At 43.8% G+C, this 22926-nt stretch overlaps 1 protein-coding gene across 1 annotated transcript; it reads left to right on the top strand.

Moving 5' to 3' along the window:
* Nucleotides 1-2176: 2176 nt before the first annotated feature.
* Nucleotides 2177-22771, top strand: YWHAE (tyrosine 3-monooxygenase/tryptophan 5-monooxygenase activation protein epsilon). The gene is made up of 6 exons (XM_021551005.2): nucleotides 2177-2372; nucleotides 12326-12525; nucleotides 17197-17303; nucleotides 17676-17882; nucleotides 18453-18589; nucleotides 21857-22771. Exons 1-6 carry the CDS (start codon nucleotides 2309-2311, stop codon nucleotides 21907-21909), a joined length of 768 nt encoding a protein of 255 aa, XP_021406680.1. The 5' UTR covers nucleotides 2177-2308; the 3' UTR covers nucleotides 21910-22771.
* The last annotated feature ends 155 nt before the right edge of the window (nucleotides 22772-22926 follow it).

Below are 22926 nucleotides of genomic sequence, written 5' to 3' on the forward strand. Positions count from 1 at the left end.
CTCCTTTGAACTGGGGTCTGGCTGCAGCAGTAGTTGAATGAATTAATGTGAAAGTTCAGGGGGCAAAGGGCAAGCAAGGATTGCATCAACAAATTGTGCTTTATTTCCTTGGATTAGGCTGTTTATTCCTCATGCTTTGCCAAATCCCTGACCAATTTCCAAATATCTGAATGCCATCTGTAACGAGTGCATTCAAAAGAATTCAAAGTATTTAGACAATATGCTATTATTTAGCAAGGGTACTAAGAATGCATCTCACTTCTGGCAATTAAATCTTCTTGAAGTGTCCTGATTTATTGATATTATTGAACTCCCTGCAACCTGAGTGCCTGCTGAACACAAGGAACACAGAAAAATTCCTAAATTGATCCAAATCTAATTTATTGTGCACAGCTCCCCAAGTTTCTGCTGAAAAATAGACTTCTATGGTCAATAGAGTACAGAAGTGATTTGTGAGTATTAAAAATTTACACAGAGATAGTGACTGTGCAGTACTGTGACCTTTTGAGTACCTAACTTTATATCATGTGTTTACCAGCAATTCAGAAGTAAAGGTTTACAATGATTCCCAATTTCAGAAAAATCAGCATTTTCTAATCTTACTTCGAATAAATCTAAAGAAGCAAATATTTTTCTGGACTTGACACCTAATTTTCACCTTAGTCCATGATGTCTTTGTTTTTAAGAAATCCTGATTAGATGATCCTGATCTGTGAAAAAGAGGGCCTAAGTATCCATTGAAAACAGAGTATTTATTTTCTGAGTAAGTGATATAAAAATAATTCTGTCACATGTTTAGATTTATTTGTAAGAAAAACATAAGGTTATGCTGATCTTGCAGACCCTAAAACTCTTGTTCATCAACTGAAAAAAAATAAGTCAGGCCAGCAATAAACTACTGAAAAAATGTGCTTTGAATGGTGTTCAAGGTGTGTGCCCTCAGTCACCCATCAGGAGCCCATTTCAGTGCACACAATACAATAAATGGGGATACCTGACTTTGTGTCCAGCAGGTGCCAGGGGCAGCTCTGTCTCTGCTGTCAAAACTTGCAGAGGTCTCTGTGCACTTCTCCCAGCAGTGAAATGATGGGAGAGCATCTGTAGTCTGCACTTCCAAGGAGACACTGGGGAAAGAGACAAGACTTCATTCATAGCTACCCTGAGCAAATCATAGAATCATGGAATGGTTTGGGTTGGAAGGGACATTAAAGCTCATTTCATTCAAATTCTTCTGCCATGCCATGAGACCAGGTTGCTCCAAGCCCCATCCAGCCTGGACTTGAACACTTGCAGGCATGGGGATCTTTGAAGATCAAGTTCATGCCAGCCATGCATAATCCCTTTTCTTTTTCTAAAACCATTCTAATTCCAGAAATTGAGGCATTATCTCAGTTATTTAAGTGAATGCTCCTTTTGTTTTTCAGAAGTACTGTGTGAGGAACTTGTGAAATTTGCTTTCTAGATTTCCTAGCCTCTTGAAACTGAAATTACCTCGTGCTATGCACTGGAGGTGATACTTAGAGCAAATACCCTGGAGAGGCTGTAGAAACCTGTATCTGTCCGTCTGCCTTTCGGTCACAGATCCACCCTTCCATGTGCAGCACACGCGGTGATTTGTACCCAGATTCCGAGAGAGGGTAACTCAAACAGCGCTGTCAGCGTCTGAGGGCAGCACAAACGCGGAGAGATGGAGCCGCCCTGAGGGAAACGCCACCGGCGGCCGGGCCCGCTGCCCATCGCCATGTCCCGGTCACGGCCCCGCCAGGGCCGGCGGGGGAACGGCGGATCCATCCCCGCCATTGCCGGGCCGCCTCATCCTTCACCCCGCGTTATTCCTCACCCGCCTCACCCCTCACACCGCTTCACCCACCCCGCCTCACACCGCCTCATCCACTCTGCCTCGCCCCTCACACCGCCTCACCCCTCCTCATCCCGCCTCACCCCTCACACCGCCTCATCACTCATCCCGTCTCATCCCGCTTTATCCCTCACACCGCCTCACCCCATTTATCCCTCACCCTCCTCACACCGCCTCACCCCCTTCATCCCTCACGCCGCCTCATTCCCTTTATCCCTCACACCCCTCACGCCGCCTCACCCCGCCCCCCGCCCGTTGCCAGGGAGCCGCCGTTGCCATGGGAGGCGGCGGGGCGCATGCGCGCGCCCGCGGGAGTGCCCGGATGCAGCGGGAGGAGGCGCTGCCGCCATATTTGCCCGGAGAGCAGCGAGCTGGTAGCTGCAGAGCCCCCCGGACCCATCGGCTGCCATCCGCCCCGCGCAGTCCCCGCCGCCGCCCCGCCCGTAGGACATGGACGATCGGGAGGACCTCGTCTATCAGGCCAAGTTGGCTGAGCAGGCTGAGCGCTACGATGGTGAGCGCGCTGGCTCCGGAGGCCGTGCACGGCCGAGGGGAGAGGGAGGGAGGGAGGGAGCGGCCACAAAATGGCGGCTGGGCGGGGGAGGGGGGCAGGGGCGGAGGAGGGGGCGCACACAAAATGGCGACGGGGAGCGCCCTGAGGGGCCGCTGGAAGCGGGGATGGGGGGCCCGGGCGAGGGGGTGTCTCGGGCCGGGGCGGGGCCCGGGGCGGGGGGCGGTGGCGGCAGGAGCCGGGAATAAAATGGCGGCCGCGAAGGGCGAGTCCTGGAGGGGGGGCAGGGGAGCCGCCCCCGCCTCGGGGGCTCCACAAAGAGACCCCGCTGTCCCTCACGGCGGTCCGGCCGGCCCCGGCCCCGCGCTGCCCCGGCCGGGCGGCGCCGGGCGAGGGCGGCTCGCCGCAGACAACGCCCATGCCGAGCGCTCCGGAGGGGGAGCCCGGCGCTCGGCCCCTCTCCGGCCGTGCTCCTGGGGGTCCCCGGGGACGGGGCTGCGCTTCTTTTTTGCCTCTACCCCCGCTGGAGATCCTGCTGCCCCTGGCAAACCCAGAGAGAGCGAGTTCTCACCCTGCAGGGAGCGAGTACATGATTCACTGCCTAAAGAAAACGCGTTCATTATGTGGTAGAAATTATTACAGGTAGTTTTACTTACCCAGCGTTTTCTTTTTATCCTTTTCCCACCCCTCTAAGTTTGTGTGCTATCCCTGATCATTTAATATCCGTGATGATTTAATATCTGGGGGAAAAGTGGTAGAGGGGAGGAACTGGCAACCCTGGGTGGTGTCTCTTGCCCCAAAAATGTCTGTCTTGCAACCTCTCTTTTTAAACATGGTTCCCCTGCATATAATAGAAAGGACCTTTAATTTTCTCGACTCTTCTGAGACTGTTACTTTGCCCTGAGAGCTGTGATTACTCATTTGAAGTGAAATAAATATATGTATATAGAATGTGTGAATGCAGTAACACCTCATTTAGAGAGGTAAGAAGACACTCCAAATGCTTTCTGTTCAAAAATTTTTGTAGACAACACGACCAAGTTCTCAACAAATGACACATTTTTACTGAGTTGTGCTTAAAAAACATCTGATGGCAAAAAACATCCGATGGCACCATTGCAGAACATCTGAAAAATACACGTTTTGGAGAGAAAAAGAGAAACTAAAACAAAAAGAAGGCCTAAATAAAACTCCATTCATTTAGAGCTCTGATGGGAAAATAGTTTAGAATTCATAGTACCACTAAAGGAAAGCAGTCAGGCAGTCTCTGCAATAACTGAAAGACTTGGAGAATGAAAATGCCTCCCAGAAACCAAGTATTGGGGTACCATAATTACCTTGTGCAGAGGGACACATGCATATTGCACAGAATGTGTGCAACTTCTGCTGAGGAGGGAAGGAAAGGTTCTCCACCTGGTATGAATGAGTCAGTGCCACTGAAAGTGTTGGCTTTGGTTTGAGTGGAAACCAAACATCCTGGAGGAATCATCATCCTTGGGAGCTCTTGAGGCATGACTGTCTTTCTGGGGTTTTCTGAAGTCAGCAGTAAATCATTTTGTTAGAAGGTAATAGGACTCTACCCTGTGGCACAGATCTGCAATGCAAACTTCCTGTCAGCTGATAAAAATTGATTGGGAAGGATTATTGCCTTGGTGCAGCGTTTCCCTGGGTTCTCCCAGTACCATGAATGTTGGCTAAACAAGCTGCCCAGAGCAAAATGTGGAAGACTTGTTGTGCTGTATTGTTTCTGAATGGGCATGATGCTTGTTACAACTTGAAGTTGTCTTGTTTAAATCAGTGCTGTGGGTTTTGGACTTCCAGAGGTTTTAAAAATCAGGTTGGGTCAACATAATTCTGCCAGCTGCTCTAAATGCATCTTCACTTCCCTCGTGTCCATGGCCTGGAAGAAAATGTACCGTAGATACTGTTTTATCATTTAATTTTCTGTTCCTGTTCAGCTGAAACAATTAAAAATGATTGGCATAATTTGTTCTTGTTAATGTGAAATAATGCAGTTCTGCCAAGATCATAGCTGAGACTGCTGAATAATTCTGTGAACAAAGTGATTTGAGAAGCAATATGAGGAAAGGGTAAGGTAATCCTAATTTTGCTCCTCAGTATGATCTTTGAGGTGCACAATTACAAGGCCAGAGTTACTGATGGGCACATATAAAATGGGGTGATGGTAAGTACTGGCTGCAGATACATTGGAATACAAGTCCCTTGGGTAATTAAAATATGAGTTTGACAAGTTTGACAATTTTTTTTGTGTTTAACATTAGGGTAAGTGTAAATTTCTGTCCCATCTTTCTCCTGGAGATTGGAAGAGTGGTGGGTTGCTATTTATGTATGGCTCATGGCATTTATAGCAGCACTTATGGTGGGCATCCAACTGTGGCTTCTTTGGTGTTACTTGCCTGACCCACTTAGGGAATTTCTGAAGTCTTGGGAGCTGCATTTGTGAACGGTTGGGAATCTAGTCCAGTGTCTGTACTGTCCTCAGGATGGTGGCCCAGATTAAGAGGACAACTTTCTAGGTACTTTTGCAGTGTAAGTAGCACTTAAACCCTGATCTCCAGAGATATATTAAGAGATTTGGGTGTCTGACTATGGTCACAGATCTGCTTAGGCATGTTATGGCAAATTACAAAATGCCAGGAAGCTTCCTGGTGGTGCAGGAAGCTTGTTGAGAAATCTTAACTCACTGCTATTCCTCACTGGTAGAGTAATTTATAACTAAATGGACTCCTTCTTGGAAAACAATTGGAGTAAATGATATTGTGGAGGTCTTGATATCAAGAGGATGTAGAGAACTGTGGAGTGCTGCTGAATACTGAAACCAATTCCTCTTTGTGGAAACTGGGAACATATTTGTTTCAGGTGAGAAACGTGCTAAGACTCAAGGCAGTCTGTGAGCAGGTACTTCCAACAGCTGCTTTATACTGCAAGTCTTCAAGTACATTACCTGAGTGAGGTGGAATAGGTGGGGTTCCCCCCTCAGAACCAGAGAATAGGTCAAGGTACAGGTAAGGAAAACACCCAGCCCACCCAGGACACGTCTGCCTCCAGCACAGCAGGCTAACAGCTGCCTTCTTTGTCTTTAGAAATTGTCTGTCAGGGAAATGTCTTTATCAGGAAGGTAGGAACATGTACAGCAGTGGGTTCAGTTCAGGATTTGAACCCTTTTTAGTAAGATCTGTCTCTTAGTAACAGATCTTCAGCTTAGAGCCTAATGAGGAATCAATAAGTCATGAATTAGAGTTCAGCTTGCATATTTTGGTTTGCAGAGGATTGGTCTCTTTCAAGCAGATGTCAAGCACACTTCAGTTTTTTGGGTTCCTCTCCCTGTTCATGGTTACCACTTAGCCTGTTAAGGGTCTTACTGGTGTAGTGATGTGGGGTGTGACTGCTGTCTCTGAGCTAAACTGCAGACAGGGCTAAAGGAGTGAGACTGTACATTTTTTTGAAGTGGGAGTTGTACATACTGGGACATAAATTGACTTATAATTATGAGGAGTTGTGTGAGAGAGGGCCTTTGTCTGTAATGGCCTTCTTGAATTTCCTGAGGTACCAGGAGCAGACAAAGGAGACAGAATTCTACAATTGGATGGTGAGGTCCTCTGCAAGGAGCTAGAAGCTGAACTGGTTTCCAGTATTACAGGATTGTTCAGTAGCAGATCTCAGTCAAGGGGGGAGATTTATGATCAGGCCCAGGCTTAATATGCTTGCTTTCAGACTGAAATGTTTGTTAGAAATAGTGGGGAAATACTCTTGATTTAGAAAAGTAAATGTCCCCATCTTGAAGAGATTAGAGGAATGATTTAAAAATATTGTTGCAAGAATGACTTGTGGTAGACCATACAATTGATCATCAGAAAATCCCACTGTTGCTAAGGTAACTTGGCCCTAACTTGTGTTTCTTCAAGTGTGTAAAGGTACAGGACTGTTTATTGCAGAGTCATGCTGTCAGGTTTGGAAGGATTTTGACTGCACCAGCTGTTACAAACCTTACACGAGGAGTAGCAGTATAACCCTCTGCTTTGTCCACAGAATCATCATCGAGCCACTGTGCATGTTGGATATTATTCAGTGTTTTTTTTTCCTCCTCTGCCTGTTGGTTGTCTTGACTAGGAATCCACCTGTTAGGTTCTTTTATGCTCTGTTGTGTAAAAATTCCTTATATTGTGATAAGGAGTGCTTCTGATTTGTGCTTGAATTCTGGTCTGACCCTTAGAACCAGTTCAGTTTTTTAAATTAGAAGAAAGATTAATTATTTTTCCCAGTGAGTAGTTGTCTGAGCTGGTGACCTGAATGAGCCAGTTGAGAGGTCAGAGGGGTGTTGAGCTGACAGGAGGGAATCAATAGGAATGGGTTCAGCCATCTCTGATACCAAATACAGGATTCCCTAAGAGAACAGAAAAACGTTATGCAGGCAGTGAGATGGTGTGTTTGGAGGAGTTCTAATGGATGGAAAGAGAAGCTCAACTTCTACTTGGTTGGATTTGGAGCTCATCAGTGTAGTGAGTAGGGTGGTGCCCACTGATGCTAGGTGGAGGTCTGTAGCTGTGGGAAATGCAGTCTGTGGCATTAATCTGCACAGTTACATTCATCTCTTATTGAAGAAAACACTCTGGCTCCTATTTCTTCAGTCTTTCTCATGTTCATTCCTAGGAGTTTGCTGCTACTAAGTTAGTACTTATTAGCTTCTGTTTCTGTGGCTCACTCAGAAGTGTTAGCCTGCTTCCCAGCACATATCCCTTCTGATTCCACTGGTGGGCTTTCTCTGTTCTCAGCACTTGAGTCTCATATTCGTACCCTGTTTCCTGTCTTTCAGCCAAGTGTTTATCCATGTGAGGACTTTCCTTCCTCTCCCATGGCAGTTGAGTTCCTTAAAGAACCTTGGGTGAGGGACCTTGTCAAATGCCTTTGGGAAATCCAGGTAGACTATTCCAATTATGTCTTCCTTGTCCACGTGCTTCACTTGTTCAAAGCATTCCAGTAGATTTGTGAGGCATAATGGAAGGCCATGCTCTACACTGTAATGATCATGCATATACCCGTTTATTTTAGGGTTTTTAAAAATATAATTCCTATTAACTTGACCCCTAGTGAGTGTTAGGCTCATGGTGTTGTAGGTCCTCTTGAGTGTCTTCTGGAACCCTTCTCAAATGAACAGGGTGAACCAACTTTGTGTTAGCTGCTATTAAAGCCCTGACTGAGAGGGTTCAGGGTCAGGTACTTCAAGTTCCTTTGACTTGTTTCTGATCATCTTTTGTTCGTTGCAAGAATGAACAAATACAAGGCTAGCACTTGTACTGAGTCTACTGTTTATGGTGTGTGATGATCTGTGGTGGACACAAGGGAAGACTTGTTTTTAATGCTGTGTCTTCCAACCTCCTCACAGCTCACAGGATGCTCACTTGCAGCTTTTAGCTCCTGAAATGCTGAAGTAGGTACTGGGCAGCAGCTTAGAAACTTGAAGATCCTGGTTTGATTTATTGCCCGTAGATAAGGGCAGTAGAAAAGATTAAACTTAAAACACAGCTTCTGTTTGGTGAAGTTCTGCTGCTAATAAATGGAGAATTAAGACAGTGCTTCTGCTGTTCTTCATTACATAGTATATAAGAATTCTACTTTTTGGGTTCTCTTAAGTTTCATTTTGGTTTCAGTATGATGACTGTTACATCATCTCAATTGCACCTTTGCTCAACAAGTTATTTTTCTGTTCTTATTTTAAGAAGCTTTCTCTCTTAAGTAGTTCCTCTTTTGGAAGGGAGGCCCCCAACTAAGTGATTTTCTAGCTCTTGTTTTTTCCTGTGGTAATATTGAAATTCTTACAGTTTATGCATATATGTGGAGGCAAGGGGGAGTTTTTCCCCCTTGAAGTGAGGTTGAGTTAGATCCTTTGTATTGTTTAAAAAAAATCTGACCCTGTAGCATCCTGGTTAGTGAGACTCCGGCACTGAGCTAGAGGTTACAAACACTGTAAACTTCCCTTACCAAGTTTTCCTTAGTGCATCAGCCTATGCTTAGGCCACATGGTTTCTATTACAAACTCAGATCTTGATTGAACTGCCAGGTAATGGCTATTCTTTTGGTAGGGTCTGCTGTTTGTTGTTTTGTGTGCTATATTGGGAAGGTTTTTAGTCTTCCCACTAAATTTACTGTGCATCACCCATTTCCTTACCTGGACATATTGTAGTTTCCTTTGCATTTTTTGGATTTCTAGAGTTTAAGAAGCAGCAGTTATCTAGATTTGTGTTCATCTCTGGTCAAGAGGGAGTCAGCTGTGCCCTTTGTTCTGTGGCTTGGCCCCTAAGGATGCTTCTCAATCATTGTAAACTTCCCCATGACTTCTTAGCTTAGAGTAAGGCTTATTTTTTGTCTTTCACTTTAAATCCCAAGCCTTGCACCTTGCTGTTCCACAAACCTTTTGTAGATGGCCACCTCTGTCCCAGCCCTTTGTGCTTTCCAGGCTTTGCCTGTGTCCCTCCTGGCGGCTGGAGGTGACTCAACAGGGTTTGCAATGGGGAGCCAGCATTTTAATCATAGTTGTAGACAATAGGAACCTAAAAAATGGCCTGGCCATCATCAGTTTTGTACAATCTTAGGCAGTTGTTTGAGTCTCAGCTTTTCCATAAGAATATGTAAACCTGATCAGACAGTGTCTGTGTGTTGTGGTGTTTCTTAACCAACAGCAGGTGCTTGGGGAAGGATCTAAATCTAGGACGAGCATGTCATTCTCCACAATATTCCCCTCTCCCTCCAGAGTTTACATTTTTGGGATTTCCTGCTCTGGTGGTGGCATGATCTGACAGTAGCATAATAAGTGAAGCCACAATCACCTGAGAGGCTGGAACTTAACCACTTACATACAGATTCTGTTGCTCTGCATCTGCATAACACTACTTTTTCCATAATGCATTGTAAGCATCTCTGGATTTTGTATGCAATGAGTTGTCATTCCTGCAGTAATCCTTCTTAATGAAATGTAATCTCAGACTTGTATTTTGTCTTGAATGGTCTCTGACTGAGCTTTCCACCTCCTTGTGGAAACTTCCAGACAGATAAAACTGCATTTAAAATGAAAAATAATTTGCTCTTTTGGCTGGTGTAGGTGTCTTTATTTTTGTTTTCTATTGGAGGAGATAAAGATAGGTTGTCCCCTTGCTTTTGTACTGCCTGTGTTCTTAAGATTTTTCATCAGGGTTAGGTTTTCAGGGCTGGATTATGGCTTTACCATGGAAGATGCAGGTATGTGCATAATATTTTGTCTTGTTGAAATATCAGCCCAGCTTTTTGTATTTGTAAGTAAAATTGGGCTCTTTACTAAACTAGAAACCTTTTTATCCAACAGCTTTGTGGGTAGATTGATAAAGACTGATAAATGTTTTCTCTTTGGGTGGGACAGTTGTTTATGGGTGGGATGCTAATCTCTGGTTGTGTGGTTGCCTAGTGACAGGATCAAGATTTTGTAGAGGAGACCTTTCAGTTCCTGTTGTCAGTGTTGGGAGGTTGTGTACCCAGTGTGAGGGGTGCTGAAGCTGAGGGTTCTGTGCTTCAGAACAAGTGGAGGGACCTGAGGTGCTCCCCCACCTCCCAGCATCCTGTTCCCGGTGGCTGTCACTTGTCAGGGAGTCTATTTAACTTCCTAACAACTCGGTCATAAAAATGTTGGGGTGATAAGGGCTGTTTACTGATAAGGACTGATTGTGAGCAGGTGTCTGTTCTCCTTTGGCTCCCTTGTTTCCGTGGCCGTGGCTCTGCTCTCCTTTGCCAACAAACTGAAGAGATGCCACAGGACTGAAACACTGACACAGGAGCTCCTTGTAGGGCAGGGTTTTGGGTTTGGCTTTGTACCAGCTATTGCTCAGCTAAATTGGGTTTAACCTCTCTTTCAAGGGCTTGTAGATCTTCAGACTGGTAATAGATAAAATCCTGCAGAAGCCAAGCAATTGATTAAACTGGTAATGATGTGTTTGCATGTACACTGTAAACAGCTACTCATTTACAGGGACCAGCAAGTTTTGTGTATTGTTTTTTATTTTAAATTTTCACACTAGGCAAATGTGCTTCTAAGGAAGAAGTAGTGAAGGAAGCCTGTAGAACAGTTGATAAAACATGCCCTTTTTGCCCCAGTTGTTGCAGTTTCCTGATACAGGGCAGAAGATCTTGGGAACTCTTGCTGTACATGTTCCTTAGCCACACTTCTGGACTAATTATTCCATGTATATCATTGTTATGTGTGATAATGCATGTGTCATGTGTGAATAGATTTCTGTTGTCTTCATTAAGAGGCAAATTTTCTATAAAAGTGTTGTGTACACCCAAGAGTATGACTGAAGTGCTGTGTATTTAATCCCAGTGGATAAAGCACAATAATAGAAACCCTTTAAAAAAAAAGGCAGCATCTTCTGTAACCTGTGGGTTGCTTCTCTGAAGGCAGTAAATATTAGGCTTAAAAACAAGACCTGCATTTTTTGCTGGAGCTTGACAAAGATTCCTAGGTCATGGAGACTGCAAGTCTCAATTCCTGATTGTCATTTTTTTCCACAAGAACTGTCAGGCGTCTTAATCTTGAGCAAAGCTCTGTTGTTTAATAAACTTCAAAATATGAGATGGCTTAACTTGCATAATTTAAAAAATTCACAGCTTTTAAGTAGATTTTTTTTTTTTTTATTAATGGGATGGTAGGGTCATCCTTCAGGAAATGAATCTCAGTACTTGCTTTATTTAAGTAGCAAATTGTAGCTATATTATATTGCCTGTAACTTAGCTGTCATCCATTACTTAATCATGTTTATGTTAATATTAATTGTGTGAACATGGAATGTTCTAGGGCAGCTCTCAGATTCTTCAGCAAAAGCAGCTCACCATTTTGCAATTGCAGGATGGTGTTTTCAACAAGTTTATCAAATCCTTGGTGGATTTTTTTGTTAGATTCTGTGATTTGGAGAAGCAAAATCTGCTGATAAAAATAGAGCCACCATAAAATTTTCTCCTCCACATATGGAGACCTGTTGGAGACTGATAACACTGTTCTGACAGGGAGCCTACAGTCTGCATTGCTGCAGTAGCTTATGCCTGTTAAGGTTGTGATTTTGACATCTGAGGGCAAAAAATTATAGTTAAGCTTCATTTGTGTATATAACACTGTTCTTCTAATGTGTCTTGAACAATTCCAGTGTGGTTAGGTAATGAAAGGGTCATAACCTTCCTTAAGTGATTCATTCTTTGCTTCCATTGGAATGTAGGAAAGCTCCTTTTGGTTTTGGTATTGATTGTTTTAACCTCAGGTTTAAAAATACTTTTCAACAGGTTTAAAATACAAATATATATTCGTATTTTGTGTGCTACTTTTTAGTGTTAATGGCTGCTTGGCATAGGTACATACGGTTGCTGTGGGTACACTCAGGATGACTTCTTTATTACCACTTCAAGCACCAAATTATTCTTTTGGAGGTTCATCTTGCAGCTTTGACTCACTTTCCTAATAACAGTACTTGTACATCTCTACGTGTATTCAAATATGGATTTTATATTTTTGTTAATTAGCACATTACACTGTATTCCAGTTGACAAATCGGTGGAGCATCCTGTAATTGCTCAAATTTATTCTGATTATGCCAACATCCAGATCACATTTGCTCATCTTTTCTCACTGCTTTCTGCTCTTTCCAAAGCACTCTGGAGAACACACACTCCTGTAGGATTGTGCTGATAACTGTTATTAATTTTTGGAACCCTTGTAAAATGCGAGATTATTATTAGATACTTACTTTGTGTATGTGCTGATCGATTGTTTGGAACACTCCAGGGTAAAAGTGAGGAGTAGTTGGATTAAAGGAGGAGGGAGTCTAATTAATTTCTGAAGTTCTCATTAATGTATAGCTTGTACTGAGTGATTTGAAAGATGCTTCAGGTGTGAGAATAATTGCATGACCTTTTCCTCCTAGAAATGGTTGAATCAATGAAGAAGGTGGCTGGAATGGATGTGGAGTTGACAGTGGAAGAAAGAAACCTGCTTTCTGTTGCATATAAAAATGTGATTGGAGCCAGGAGAGCTTCCTGGAGAATAATCAGCAGCATTGAACAGAAAGAAGAAAACAAAGGTGGAGAAGACAAATTAAAAATGATTCGGGAATATCGGCAAATGGTAAGATGGAGTTGATCTTAGAGCAAAATGTCACTTAGTTCTGGTCCCCTTGCCATAAACTGCCCTGGTGGTCCTGTACTGTGCTGACCTGGAATGGTGTGGCAACTTTGGAAGGCTGGAGCTTGTTCCTTATCTGGAGAATAAATCTCTTGGTGAAGGGGAGAGCTGTGGTGTTGCTGTGTAAACGCTCAGAAGGGCAGCAGGCTCAGGGGAGGGAGGGCTTTTCCCTCACTGCATCAGCAGCTCTGCCAAGCATTTGAACTGCACTGGCACTTCCCTGCTTACTCAGGTGTGAGGCTCCACCTGCTCAGGGGGCCTCATTCCTTCCCCTCCAACCTCACTGACCCCAAGAAACTTCTTTTTTTATTAATCCTGTCAAAGGAGGTGTTTGGCTGTTAGACTTCCACTTCCTATAAAAGTTGATTTGGATCATACAGTGACGCTTTCTGTGATTCCAGTTTTCTGTCCTAGAGAATTCAAAACATTAACACTTGAAATGTCCATGAGGAATGTTCTTCAGTGCTCGTCTTGACTCCTTGTCTTCTGTCACTCCTGTTCCTGGGGATGTCTTCGTCATCCCATCTGTGGAACTTGTGTGTGTAGCAACCCCCAGGGCCTTGCTGTTTTCTCTCTCTGGAGAGAGAGGGAAAAATTGATCCACATAACTTCATGCTGACTTAGTCAGTGTGTGCAGCTTTACCTAAAATGGAGAACTTGCAGCAAGCTCTGACTTCCAATGGTAAGGGCTAATGAAACCTCCAGCTCTTAGTGAGCTGGTGTTCCCTCTGCCCTAAATGATGGTTTAGCATGGAGCAGGCATGCTCCCATACTATTTAAATCCCACACATTTCTGCAGAGACTTCATCTCCATTATCTGAGGACAAGTGCCTCCACATGGTTCACATCTTCACTTCCAGAGAAACAGTGGAGTCTTATATCACCTGGCACTGATTCATATACCAGCAATGGAAATGATCTTGGCTTGGAAATCTTCTCCCAGGAATGGCTCTGGACTACTTTCTGTTGACTCACAGGGTTTCTGTTGCTCCATGGAATTGTTAAAGTTGTGGGTTTCTAATTTTATGCTGGCATGCTGATGGGATGAGACTCTGCCAGTTACATACAGTCCCAAATAACCTTTTCTTGATGGGTATCTACAATCTCCTAAAAGAACATAGAAAACAAGACAACAGCTATCCAGTGATTAAATTTGTTTTACATTGTGTGTTTCCAGATTCTTTTGCACAGGGTTTTGTAGGTGGTTATCATCTTCTGCCAAAGATCCTTTAATGATGAAAAGACTTTTCTCGTGGTTTTGAAAGGACTCTAGAAATAGCCTTTATTCTGCATCTCTTTTTGTAAAGGATTTGTGCCATTCTGGATGGACTGGGGTGCAAGAAGTACAAGTTTGTAGCGCTTGTTGTACTTGAGGTGTCTGAAGAGAGGCCACGTGAAGTCAATGTCATGCCAGCAGGGTATTGAGCTGTGAAATCCTCAGAGGGAGCAGCTCTTACAGCTGCATGGGGAGGAGCAGTGCACTGCACTCTGTCACTGGTTCCACACTGGAGGAAGGGTGGCTGTGTCTGCCCAGCTCCACAGGGAGTTCTACAAGAGGTTCCTGAGCATCATCTCTAGCTGAAAGCCAGATCCTGTTGGTAGCTGCTGGGAGACTTAATATGGGTTGGCATCTGCTCCGAGTGTGTGAATGGGTTTGGCAGGATGGCCTGGGAGCAGGAAGAGCCTGAGGAGCATGGCACAGGTTTGGATGCTGCTGCTCACTGTCACTGCTGAACAGTGGCACTCCTGCCCTGTTGTGCTCAGTGCTTCCCTGAAGAAACAGCTTCCAGCAGAATTCTCACTGTGATTCCCTTGTCAACAAATTCTGCCTATTGTAGCATTTCCCAGAGTGAGTTGGGTGTTGGGGAAACCTTTTTCAGACTTGAAAGGCTCTGAAGAGGGGAAAAAATCCCGAACCAACCAAACCTTCCCCCAACCCCTGAACCGTGTCTGTGAGCCAGCAAGGCCAAGTTTAAAGTGCTGGGGAGTTAGAGAGACCCAGCCTCTCTAAAAGACACATCTCATCTACCAGAAGCAGCTGTGATCTTCCTCAGCTGTAGAGTGCTGCTGCAGTAGGAATTGAAATCTGTAGTGGTTTTTGTGAAAGAATTCTTTGTTGGGTTTGGTGTATGTCAGTATTTACTGTAATTCGGCTCATGACTCACGTTGGGAGATTTTTGAGCTGGTGGCCAGCATGACTTGGGGCAGAGCTCGAGGGATGGTGGTGTTGGGAGGGCAGGGCTGGGCTGGCCTTGTCTCAGGTGTGCACTGGGCAGTAGTGAGAGATAAGACACCAGACTGTGCCTCTTCCCAAACCACGTCAGCTGAGTGGAGCCAAACACATCCACAGCCATGAGGGAAAATGCCACTTAGGTGCTTCCTTTGTAGACAGGCTGCTCTCCTGGCTCCTGTGGCCATTTGGATACACAAAAGCCCCATAATTTCTCATCTGGCTGCGTCTGTCATGAGAGCACATTGAGGCTGGTGCTCTTCATCCTTGAGAGGCTGCAGTGGGGTGTGGCTGCACACAGTGCAGTTCCCTGGCAGCTAAACCAGATCCATTCCCACACCACAGCACAGGTATTGACCTTCCCCTTCCTGCTCTGGAGATGTGGCACATGGAATGTGTGTTTCCAGTGCTCTGACTTCCAACCTGGGCTGGATTTTGGGGCAGCTGCCAGGCTCTGCTCCAGCCCCCCTTCTTAGAGAGTGCTCACTGAGCCACTCTGGAACAAATCCTTTTTGTACAAGAGCTTTTAGTTTTGTTGTGGGTTTTTTGTTTATTTGTTTTACTCTTAATCACCTTGATTTATATTAAATCTTTAAACTAAGCTTGCTCAGGACATTTCCATTGCCCTGGACAGCAGCTGATCTCTGATAACTGTGACTGATCCTTTAAGCAAAGCTGGAAAAGGTCTGTCTGAGATGAAATAGAAGTTTGTACATGTATGGTTATTTAACTAAAGAGGATTAGAAACTGATTTAATTCTTTGCAGTTTTGCTGAAGATCTCTCTGCAAAAGAAGTCATTGAAAAAGAGGATCAAGAGGAAAGAAGTTTGCAGGAACTGACTGCTGGCCAAAGGTTTTATAGCTTTTGTAGCCCAAGAATATATGAATTAGATTCTTCTCAAGTGACCATATTTCAGCACCTTTCTTAAGCATTTGTCATATAATTAAATACAGCATCTTATTCTCCCTGTGAATGTCAGGGCATTCTGACATTTATACATGAAATTCGCTGACAGTTAATTTACCTAAAGGAACTTCTGCAAATCTGTTATTTGTTACTAGTCAATATGTGTGTATATGTGCCAGTTTATTGTTTATTTTGGATCTGTAATTTGAACAGTTTTTGGGTATAACTGCTGTGGTTGCAAACCCAGATAGTTTGGGGACTGTGTTGTGATAAAAGGATTCCATGGCAAGGAAAATGCCTAAAGGAAGAAGGAAAGCAAATGCTTGGGTGGGAGGCTAGGAAGGGATGATGGACTGAGTGAGGCTGCTCCTGTGATCCAAGACTTGCAGTTCCTGGTAGTTTTGTTAATGCATTTGTTTGAAATCTCTCCTTTAAATTAAATTAACTTGAGCCAGAGTTCTCTTCAGCTGTAGCTGTGAAAGTTCCTGTGAAACCAACCACTCCTACTGGACTGATCCAGGGGGCTCAGAGCCCATCTGGTTTGGGCAATGTCAGAGGAGGAGCTTTTTCAGCTGGTTTGGTGTTTTGTTTAGTTTTTTGGGTTTTTTTCAGCTTTTCTGGGTGTGTTCAGTTTCTTTGCTTGCAGGTGTGAAACTCTGTGGTAAACCCTGACCTCATAGACCTTGCTTTATGTTTTGAACTGGAGAAAATGAAGGTTCATGTAACTGTTTTCAGTTTAGATTATTCAAATTCAGTATCTGTTTTTAAATAAGGCTTTATATACAGTATTTTTGGCCGCAGATTTCACTGTCAGTGTTGATAATTTCTGCTTTTTTTGCTGAGTTACTGCACTTTGTGTTTTCCACCTGCTTCTGGAGCTTGTTTTTGTCTTGTACCTGACTTTTGTTTGTATGGCACATCTTGATTCTGTTCTGATACTCCCATGATTTTTGTCTTAAGGTTCTATTTCCAGAGCTTTGCCTCCAAGGACTTGCCAGAACCTGTTGTGAGGGTGCCATTTAACTCTGGGGTATAATGGAGTTGAGCTGATTTGTGTTAATTACCTTCAAATTGTCCCCTTTGCTGTTGCCACTTTTAGGGCAGCCTTCTGGGATCAAAAATGGGAGGAAATGAGTTGTGCAAGCCTTGCAGTAAGGAATTACATCCTGAGACACAGTTAATGTCTTGCTAGACATGTGTCTAGCAAGATGTCTTCAGAGGAATTTACAGTTCCACTGTTCAGTTCCACATTTCATCATCCATCAGTCCCTGCCTCTTGTGTGTGCCAGCTAAATGTGCAGAACTGTTTTGCTAATGCACCTGTGGAGCAGCTGCATTTTATTTATTTTTCTTCTGTCTTAACCCTCTTTGGAATTTCATGATGTTACCTGTTTGGTACTTGTGAAAGCTTTTAGCCTTAGTGCTCACCTTGCCCTTGCTTCTAATTTTTTGTTGTATTTTTATTTTTCTCTGCTAGGTTGAGACTGAACTGAAGTTAATCTGTTGTGACATTCTGGATGTACTGGACAAACACCTCATTCCAGCAGCTAACACTGGCGAGTCCAAGGTTTTCTATTACAAAATGTAAGTACCTTCCTAAGAGGAAAGGCCTGAAATAGAGACAGGAATTAAGTAGCTGTAATGAGAACTTAAAATACACTGTTGTGGAGCTCTTAGATGTAAGAAACAACACTTTTAATTGAGTTGCTGTTGTAGAAATCACATCCCTGCTTGGGTTTTTTTATTTTGCATGAGCTGAACACTTGTAAAGAGAAGAAAAGAAGGTGTATCCTACAGTGATGGTTTATAATTCCCTCAGCTCCTGGTGCTGTGTTGTGTAGACAGTAACTGAGCAGTAGAGTATGTGAATATCTAAACTCACTTTAATTTTAGCTGTTAATTTAATGGCTGGTGGGCAAACGAGGATTACTGACTTCCTGCTGTTTCTGTTCTCAGGAAGGGGGACTACCATAGGTATCTGGCTGAGTTTGCCACAGGAAATGACAGGAAGGAGGCTGCAGAGAACAGCTTGGTGGCTTACAAAGCTGCTAGTGATATTGCAATGACAGAACTCCCACCAACACATCCCATCCGCTTAGGACTTGCGCTCAACTTCTCTGTATTCTACTATGAAATTCTTAATTCTCCTGATCGTGCCTGCAGGTAGGTGGAGACTGGCAGAGTGGGAATATAGCATTGTTGTGTGAATACCAGACAAGCCAGAATTGTTGCTCCTTAGGTAACTGCTTTTCCTGCTTTCTTCCTGCTGATGTTTGCTCTGGTTGATGTCAGTTCACTGGGAAGATTTTCAGCATCACCATTTTCTTTGGAGTCCAGAGCCACGTGGTTGTGTGGGAGTAATGGTGTATGAGAGACACAACGGTGATCATCTTGAATTGATCACCTGATGGCAGTTCAGCAGCTTGCCAGGTTAACTGTGCATACCCTTAAACTGCCCAAGGTGTGAGGTGATTTAACTGGTCTTGCACAAGCTGGAAGAGGTGCTGACACTGATTTTTGTGACGTGTGAGCTTGTACAGAGTGATTGAAGCAAATACCATTTATCTTTTGTCACTGCAGGTTACTCTTAAGTTTCTAGCAGCCCTTAATCAAGATGTTGAAATGTTTAATAAAACCAATACAGATTAAAATGCTTAAAGCACAAAGTGACTGGTGTTAATTTGTGCTTCTGTGTTCAGCAGTATTTGTTAAATCTTTGTTGTGTCTTTGCAGGTTGGCAAAAGCAGCTTTTGATGATGCTATTGCAGAACTGGATACACTGAGTGAAGAAAGCTATAAGGACTCTACACTTATCATGCAGTTGTTACGTGATAACCTGACACTATGGACTTCAGACATGCAGGGTGATGGTAAGTGAGTCCTGCTGGAGCAGCTCATCCTGACCCAGGGAGCAGAGCATGGAAATGGAGAGGCTTTGATGGTTTACTTCTATCTCTCCTCATAATGACCCTCCTGTCCTACCTTAACCCTGGATCAGGTGATAGGGGTGACACTGGAGTCTTTTGAATTCTCACTTGAAGGAAGAGGTGTGGAATTAGCAACACTTGGTTATTTTTCCCTCTCCACGTGGCAGCTGTGATAACTGTAAAAGCAGTGACTGTCAGGTTATCATTTATTTAATCTTTTTTTTCTTTCTGCTTGTTGTGCTCATCTCTGGCTGTCATTCCTCCAGTGCAGGAGGAAATACTGCAGATGTGTTGGTTCTCCTTCATTCCAGGTCACTCCATATTCTCATTGCCAGAGCAAATGCCAAATGTGTACCCTGGTAGTACCAGAGGGTGGGACATGGATTGCTTGTGTTCACTAGCAAAGGATAGCATAAATTTTTGAAGTGGTTTTGACACACTGAATGGACTTTCCCAACACTTAAACTTTCACATTCAATGCTTAGTATAAATTACTCATTTTAGGGTTTCTCTCTTGGAAAGACAAGTGAAAAGAGCTGACTTCTTTACTTTTAACTTGGAGGGGAAGAAATAAGTTGTGTTAAGATTATTTTGGGTACCTACAAATGCCCAGAACTTGAGAAACCACACTACTGAATTTCACATAAATATGTGAGTGTCCCAGATTTTTGGTAAGCTTTTCTTTGTAGCCATTCAGCATTCCTGAGGGTACTTCACTGGTGGTGTGTCCATTTGAAAGCAAATGCAGAATCTTTTAACTTTTTCCCAATTTCCTGTTTTTATGTAGGGTGATGGGTTTGTTTTGAAGTGCTGTTACTCCATAGCTTCTCACTCTGCTCTTTGGGCTCCTAAGACTGGGAATGCTGTAAATGTGTGGGGTCTTGGCTCCTGCTTTATTCCACATCCCAGTGTTTATGGCTCTTGCAGCTCCCTTTTTAAGGATTGTGTCCTGGTGCAGGATGGACCCTGGATGGATCTGTAGATTTTTCTCCAAACATGGCAGGTGTTGAATGCCTTCCTTGCCATGGGTAGGCATTGGAGAAGAGAAATGTATTTCAAAGTCCCTCAATTTAGATACAACCTTTACTTTTTTTACCAGGTCCAAATACCCTGGTAGTCTGTGGAAGCCATTTTAGTGGAGTAAAAAGGTTGGATCAGTGTAGGATAGTACAGTGTCTTACAAAAATTCCTGATTTGTCCATAGCAGCTGTCTCTCGTGGATCTTGGATATTACAGAAGTTCCACAGGATTATTTTCAGGCTCTTTAGATTTATGAAAAAGAAATAGAGATCTAAATTCCGTGCTCCACAGCATGGAAAAAGAGATATTTTTGTTCTTCCTGAAGTAGTTCAGGTTGTCCTGGTTACTGGTGCCAGAAAGATAATGATGACAGAATTGAAAATACTGTAGGACTGCTTAAAATCGTGGTGGAATTCTTCAGATCCACAAAAGCAATTATGTAGAATGTTTAGACACAGGTGCAAAGTAAAGTTTTCTCATACTTTGCTATGAGTGCATTTCCAGCTGATGCTTCCAGAGCTCCATGTTCCCAAATGAGCAGAGCCTTTGAACAGTAAATCAGCAGTGGCACAATTGGCAGTTTCCAGGGGGTGGGAGAGGCTTGGAAAGGGCTCGTTCTTTGGCATTGGGCTTTTCCCTGTTTCCATTTCAGCTGTGTAGGGATGTAAAGCAGGCATGACCCAGCTGCTGCACTCCCATCCCAACCCCTGTAGCTTTCCCGTGGCCCAGATGAGTGTTGAGTTTATTTCCACACTTGCAATGTCATCTCCATATGATTCCTGTTCTCCCCTTCTTTCCTGCTGTATAGATTCCTAAAGGAAAGTCCAACTGTTCATTTCCTAAAATCTCTACTTTGTAAGTCTCTTGTCATGGCTCACTGGAGTTTTCAGTGTCAGTTTTCCTGTCACTAACAGTGCCTGCCTCTGTCACCTGCTGCTGACAAACGCTTGTGTCCCTGCTGCCACTCCTGTGGCACCTGTCCCCTTCCCAGGGATTATGTGCTTGACTAGGATCCAGAGTAACTCACATGTTTGGGAATTGAACTGCAGACTGGGATGGATAGAAGAATATTTGGGCATGGGAAGTACTTCACAGTGGCCTGGTAGAGGAGTATTTGCTCAAGTGTGTTGGTTAGAGCATGCTCAGATCTTCTAATTTGGGTTAAAGCCTCCACTTTCCTCTTTTAAATGAACTGATACTGAATTCTATCCATAAACTTTATTGTTGTTGAATGTCTTGTGTTCCTAGGCCCCTCTTCCAAAATCTACTTCCTTTTGTACTGGTGGTAGTCCTGAATCTGGACATGCTCTGAGCAAACATTGCTGGAAGTTACCGGTTTATTTACCAGGGTTTTATTGCAAATTACATTTTTAATTACTGGTTTGTGTTTATTGCCCCTAAGAGAGTCCCATCTTATGTGGTTACAGATAATTGTAAACATTTTTTCAGCCTTCCTTACCAATTAAGTGACTTGTGCATGTGTGATGGTGGTACCAGCTGAGGTACCTGGAACTTGCCCAGTTGCAGCAGAATTTTGGTGAAGCCCTGCAGAAGGTGTTGCATGGAGCTCCCTGGGGCAGCTGGAGTGTAACCAAACTGCAGGACAGCCCCATTCCACTGCATGGCACAGCCTGGTTGAACCAGAGACATTAATTTCCACAAGATGCTTTTCTTTAATAACCTTAAACCCAGCGTGTCTTGTCAGGTTGGACACACCGTAGGGTGTTTTTCATAGCTTTGGTACTGCCTCCTGTCAGTGTAACTGTGTAAAATGGCCTGAAGTACTTTACTGTTGAGACTTGAGTGGGCTTGGTCAGAAAAAGAGAGATGAGGGTTTGGGGAAGGGATTTCCAGAGCCAAAGGATGTTGATCCACAGCTCTTGCCATGGTTTCTGCCTGGGCTCTCCAGCCCTTGCTCAGCAGGACTGCTCACCTGTGTGGTGTCAGTCTTCAGGGCTGGGTTTGTTTGTCCTCACATGTTCTAATGGCCTGGCTGCAGTTGTGTGTGAGGGTGCAGGTGATTCCAAGGCTTCATTTCCATGGGAACGCTTCACTCTGGAGCCGGCAGTGTGGAGTGGGAGAGTGAGCGTGTATTGCATGAAAATATTAATCTCGAGGTGCTTGTAAAGCTGTTCTGCAGCTCTCAGTTTTAAATTGTAACATTTTCCTTCCTTCTTCCCACTTCCACAGGTGAAGAACAGAATAAAGAAGCGTTGCAGGATGTGGAAGATGAAAACCAGTGAGACACAAAGGCCAACAAGAGAACCCATCTCTGACCACCCTCCCCCTTCCCCACAAAAACCCTCAGTGTCACTCTGAGAACCACCAAATCTGACTTTTACATTGGGTCTCAGAATTTAGGTTCCTGCCCTGTTGGGTTTCTTTATTTTTATTTTTTTTACACAGTTTAAAAGTTCTTAAAGGCAAGAGTGAATTTCTGTGGATTTTACTGGTGCCAGCTTTTAGGTTCTTTAAGACACTAACAGGACTGCGTAAAGGCTCTTTCAGCATTACTGTATTGTCTCTGCCAGCTGTGGTGACATTGCCATCAGCCCTGGATGTGACACCTGAAGGCCGTGTAGGGAGAGATTGGTCCTGGCCAGGTAGTGCTCATGTGGTGGCATCTTTCTTTTTTTTATAACTGTTTAAACTGAATTTTATACCAATGTTTCAACTTAATTGGGTGTTTAGCTTGAAGTTGCGAGGTTGCATTTGGGACATTTATTGTAGTGGTTTTACTGTATAAAAACAAAAAGTTTCCAAACTGCTGAAATGTTGCTGAAAATCATGGTGCTGGTAACAGTTCAACAATCCGTGGCTGCTCATTCTTGCCTGTTCTTTACTTTCCCTCCAAGCAGGTTAGCGTTGAAGGTGGCATTGATAAGCCTGCATGCGTGTTCAATATTTTTTCTTTTCTCCCTCCCCTCTCCCCATCTCCCTTCGCTCGCTCAACCTCTTTTGTTCAGTATGTGTAACTTGAAGCTAATTTGTACTACTGGATATCTGACTGGAGCCACAGATACAGAATCTGTATTGTTCTTACTGAAACACAGCATGGAATTAACATTAAACTTAAATAAAACAAACCTAAATTAAAAATGCCAACCATCACTATGAATTTCTTTTAGAAGAATAACTTTCCTTTGTTGCTTGTACTAGGAACAGTTGGAGGGGGAGAGAGCAGCAGGAGCAGCCTTGTTCTTCAGACAGGAGCTAAGGAAGATTTGGTCTGAGCGTGAGTTGTGCTGCTGGGAGCAGCC

Source organism: Lonchura striata, chromosome 20 (assembly GCF_046129695.1).
Source record: "Lonchura striata isolate bLonStr1 chromosome 20, bLonStr1.mat, whole genome shotgun sequence".
NCBI classification, from domain to species: Eukaryota; Metazoa; Chordata; class Aves; order Passeriformes; family Estrildidae; genus Lonchura; species Lonchura striata.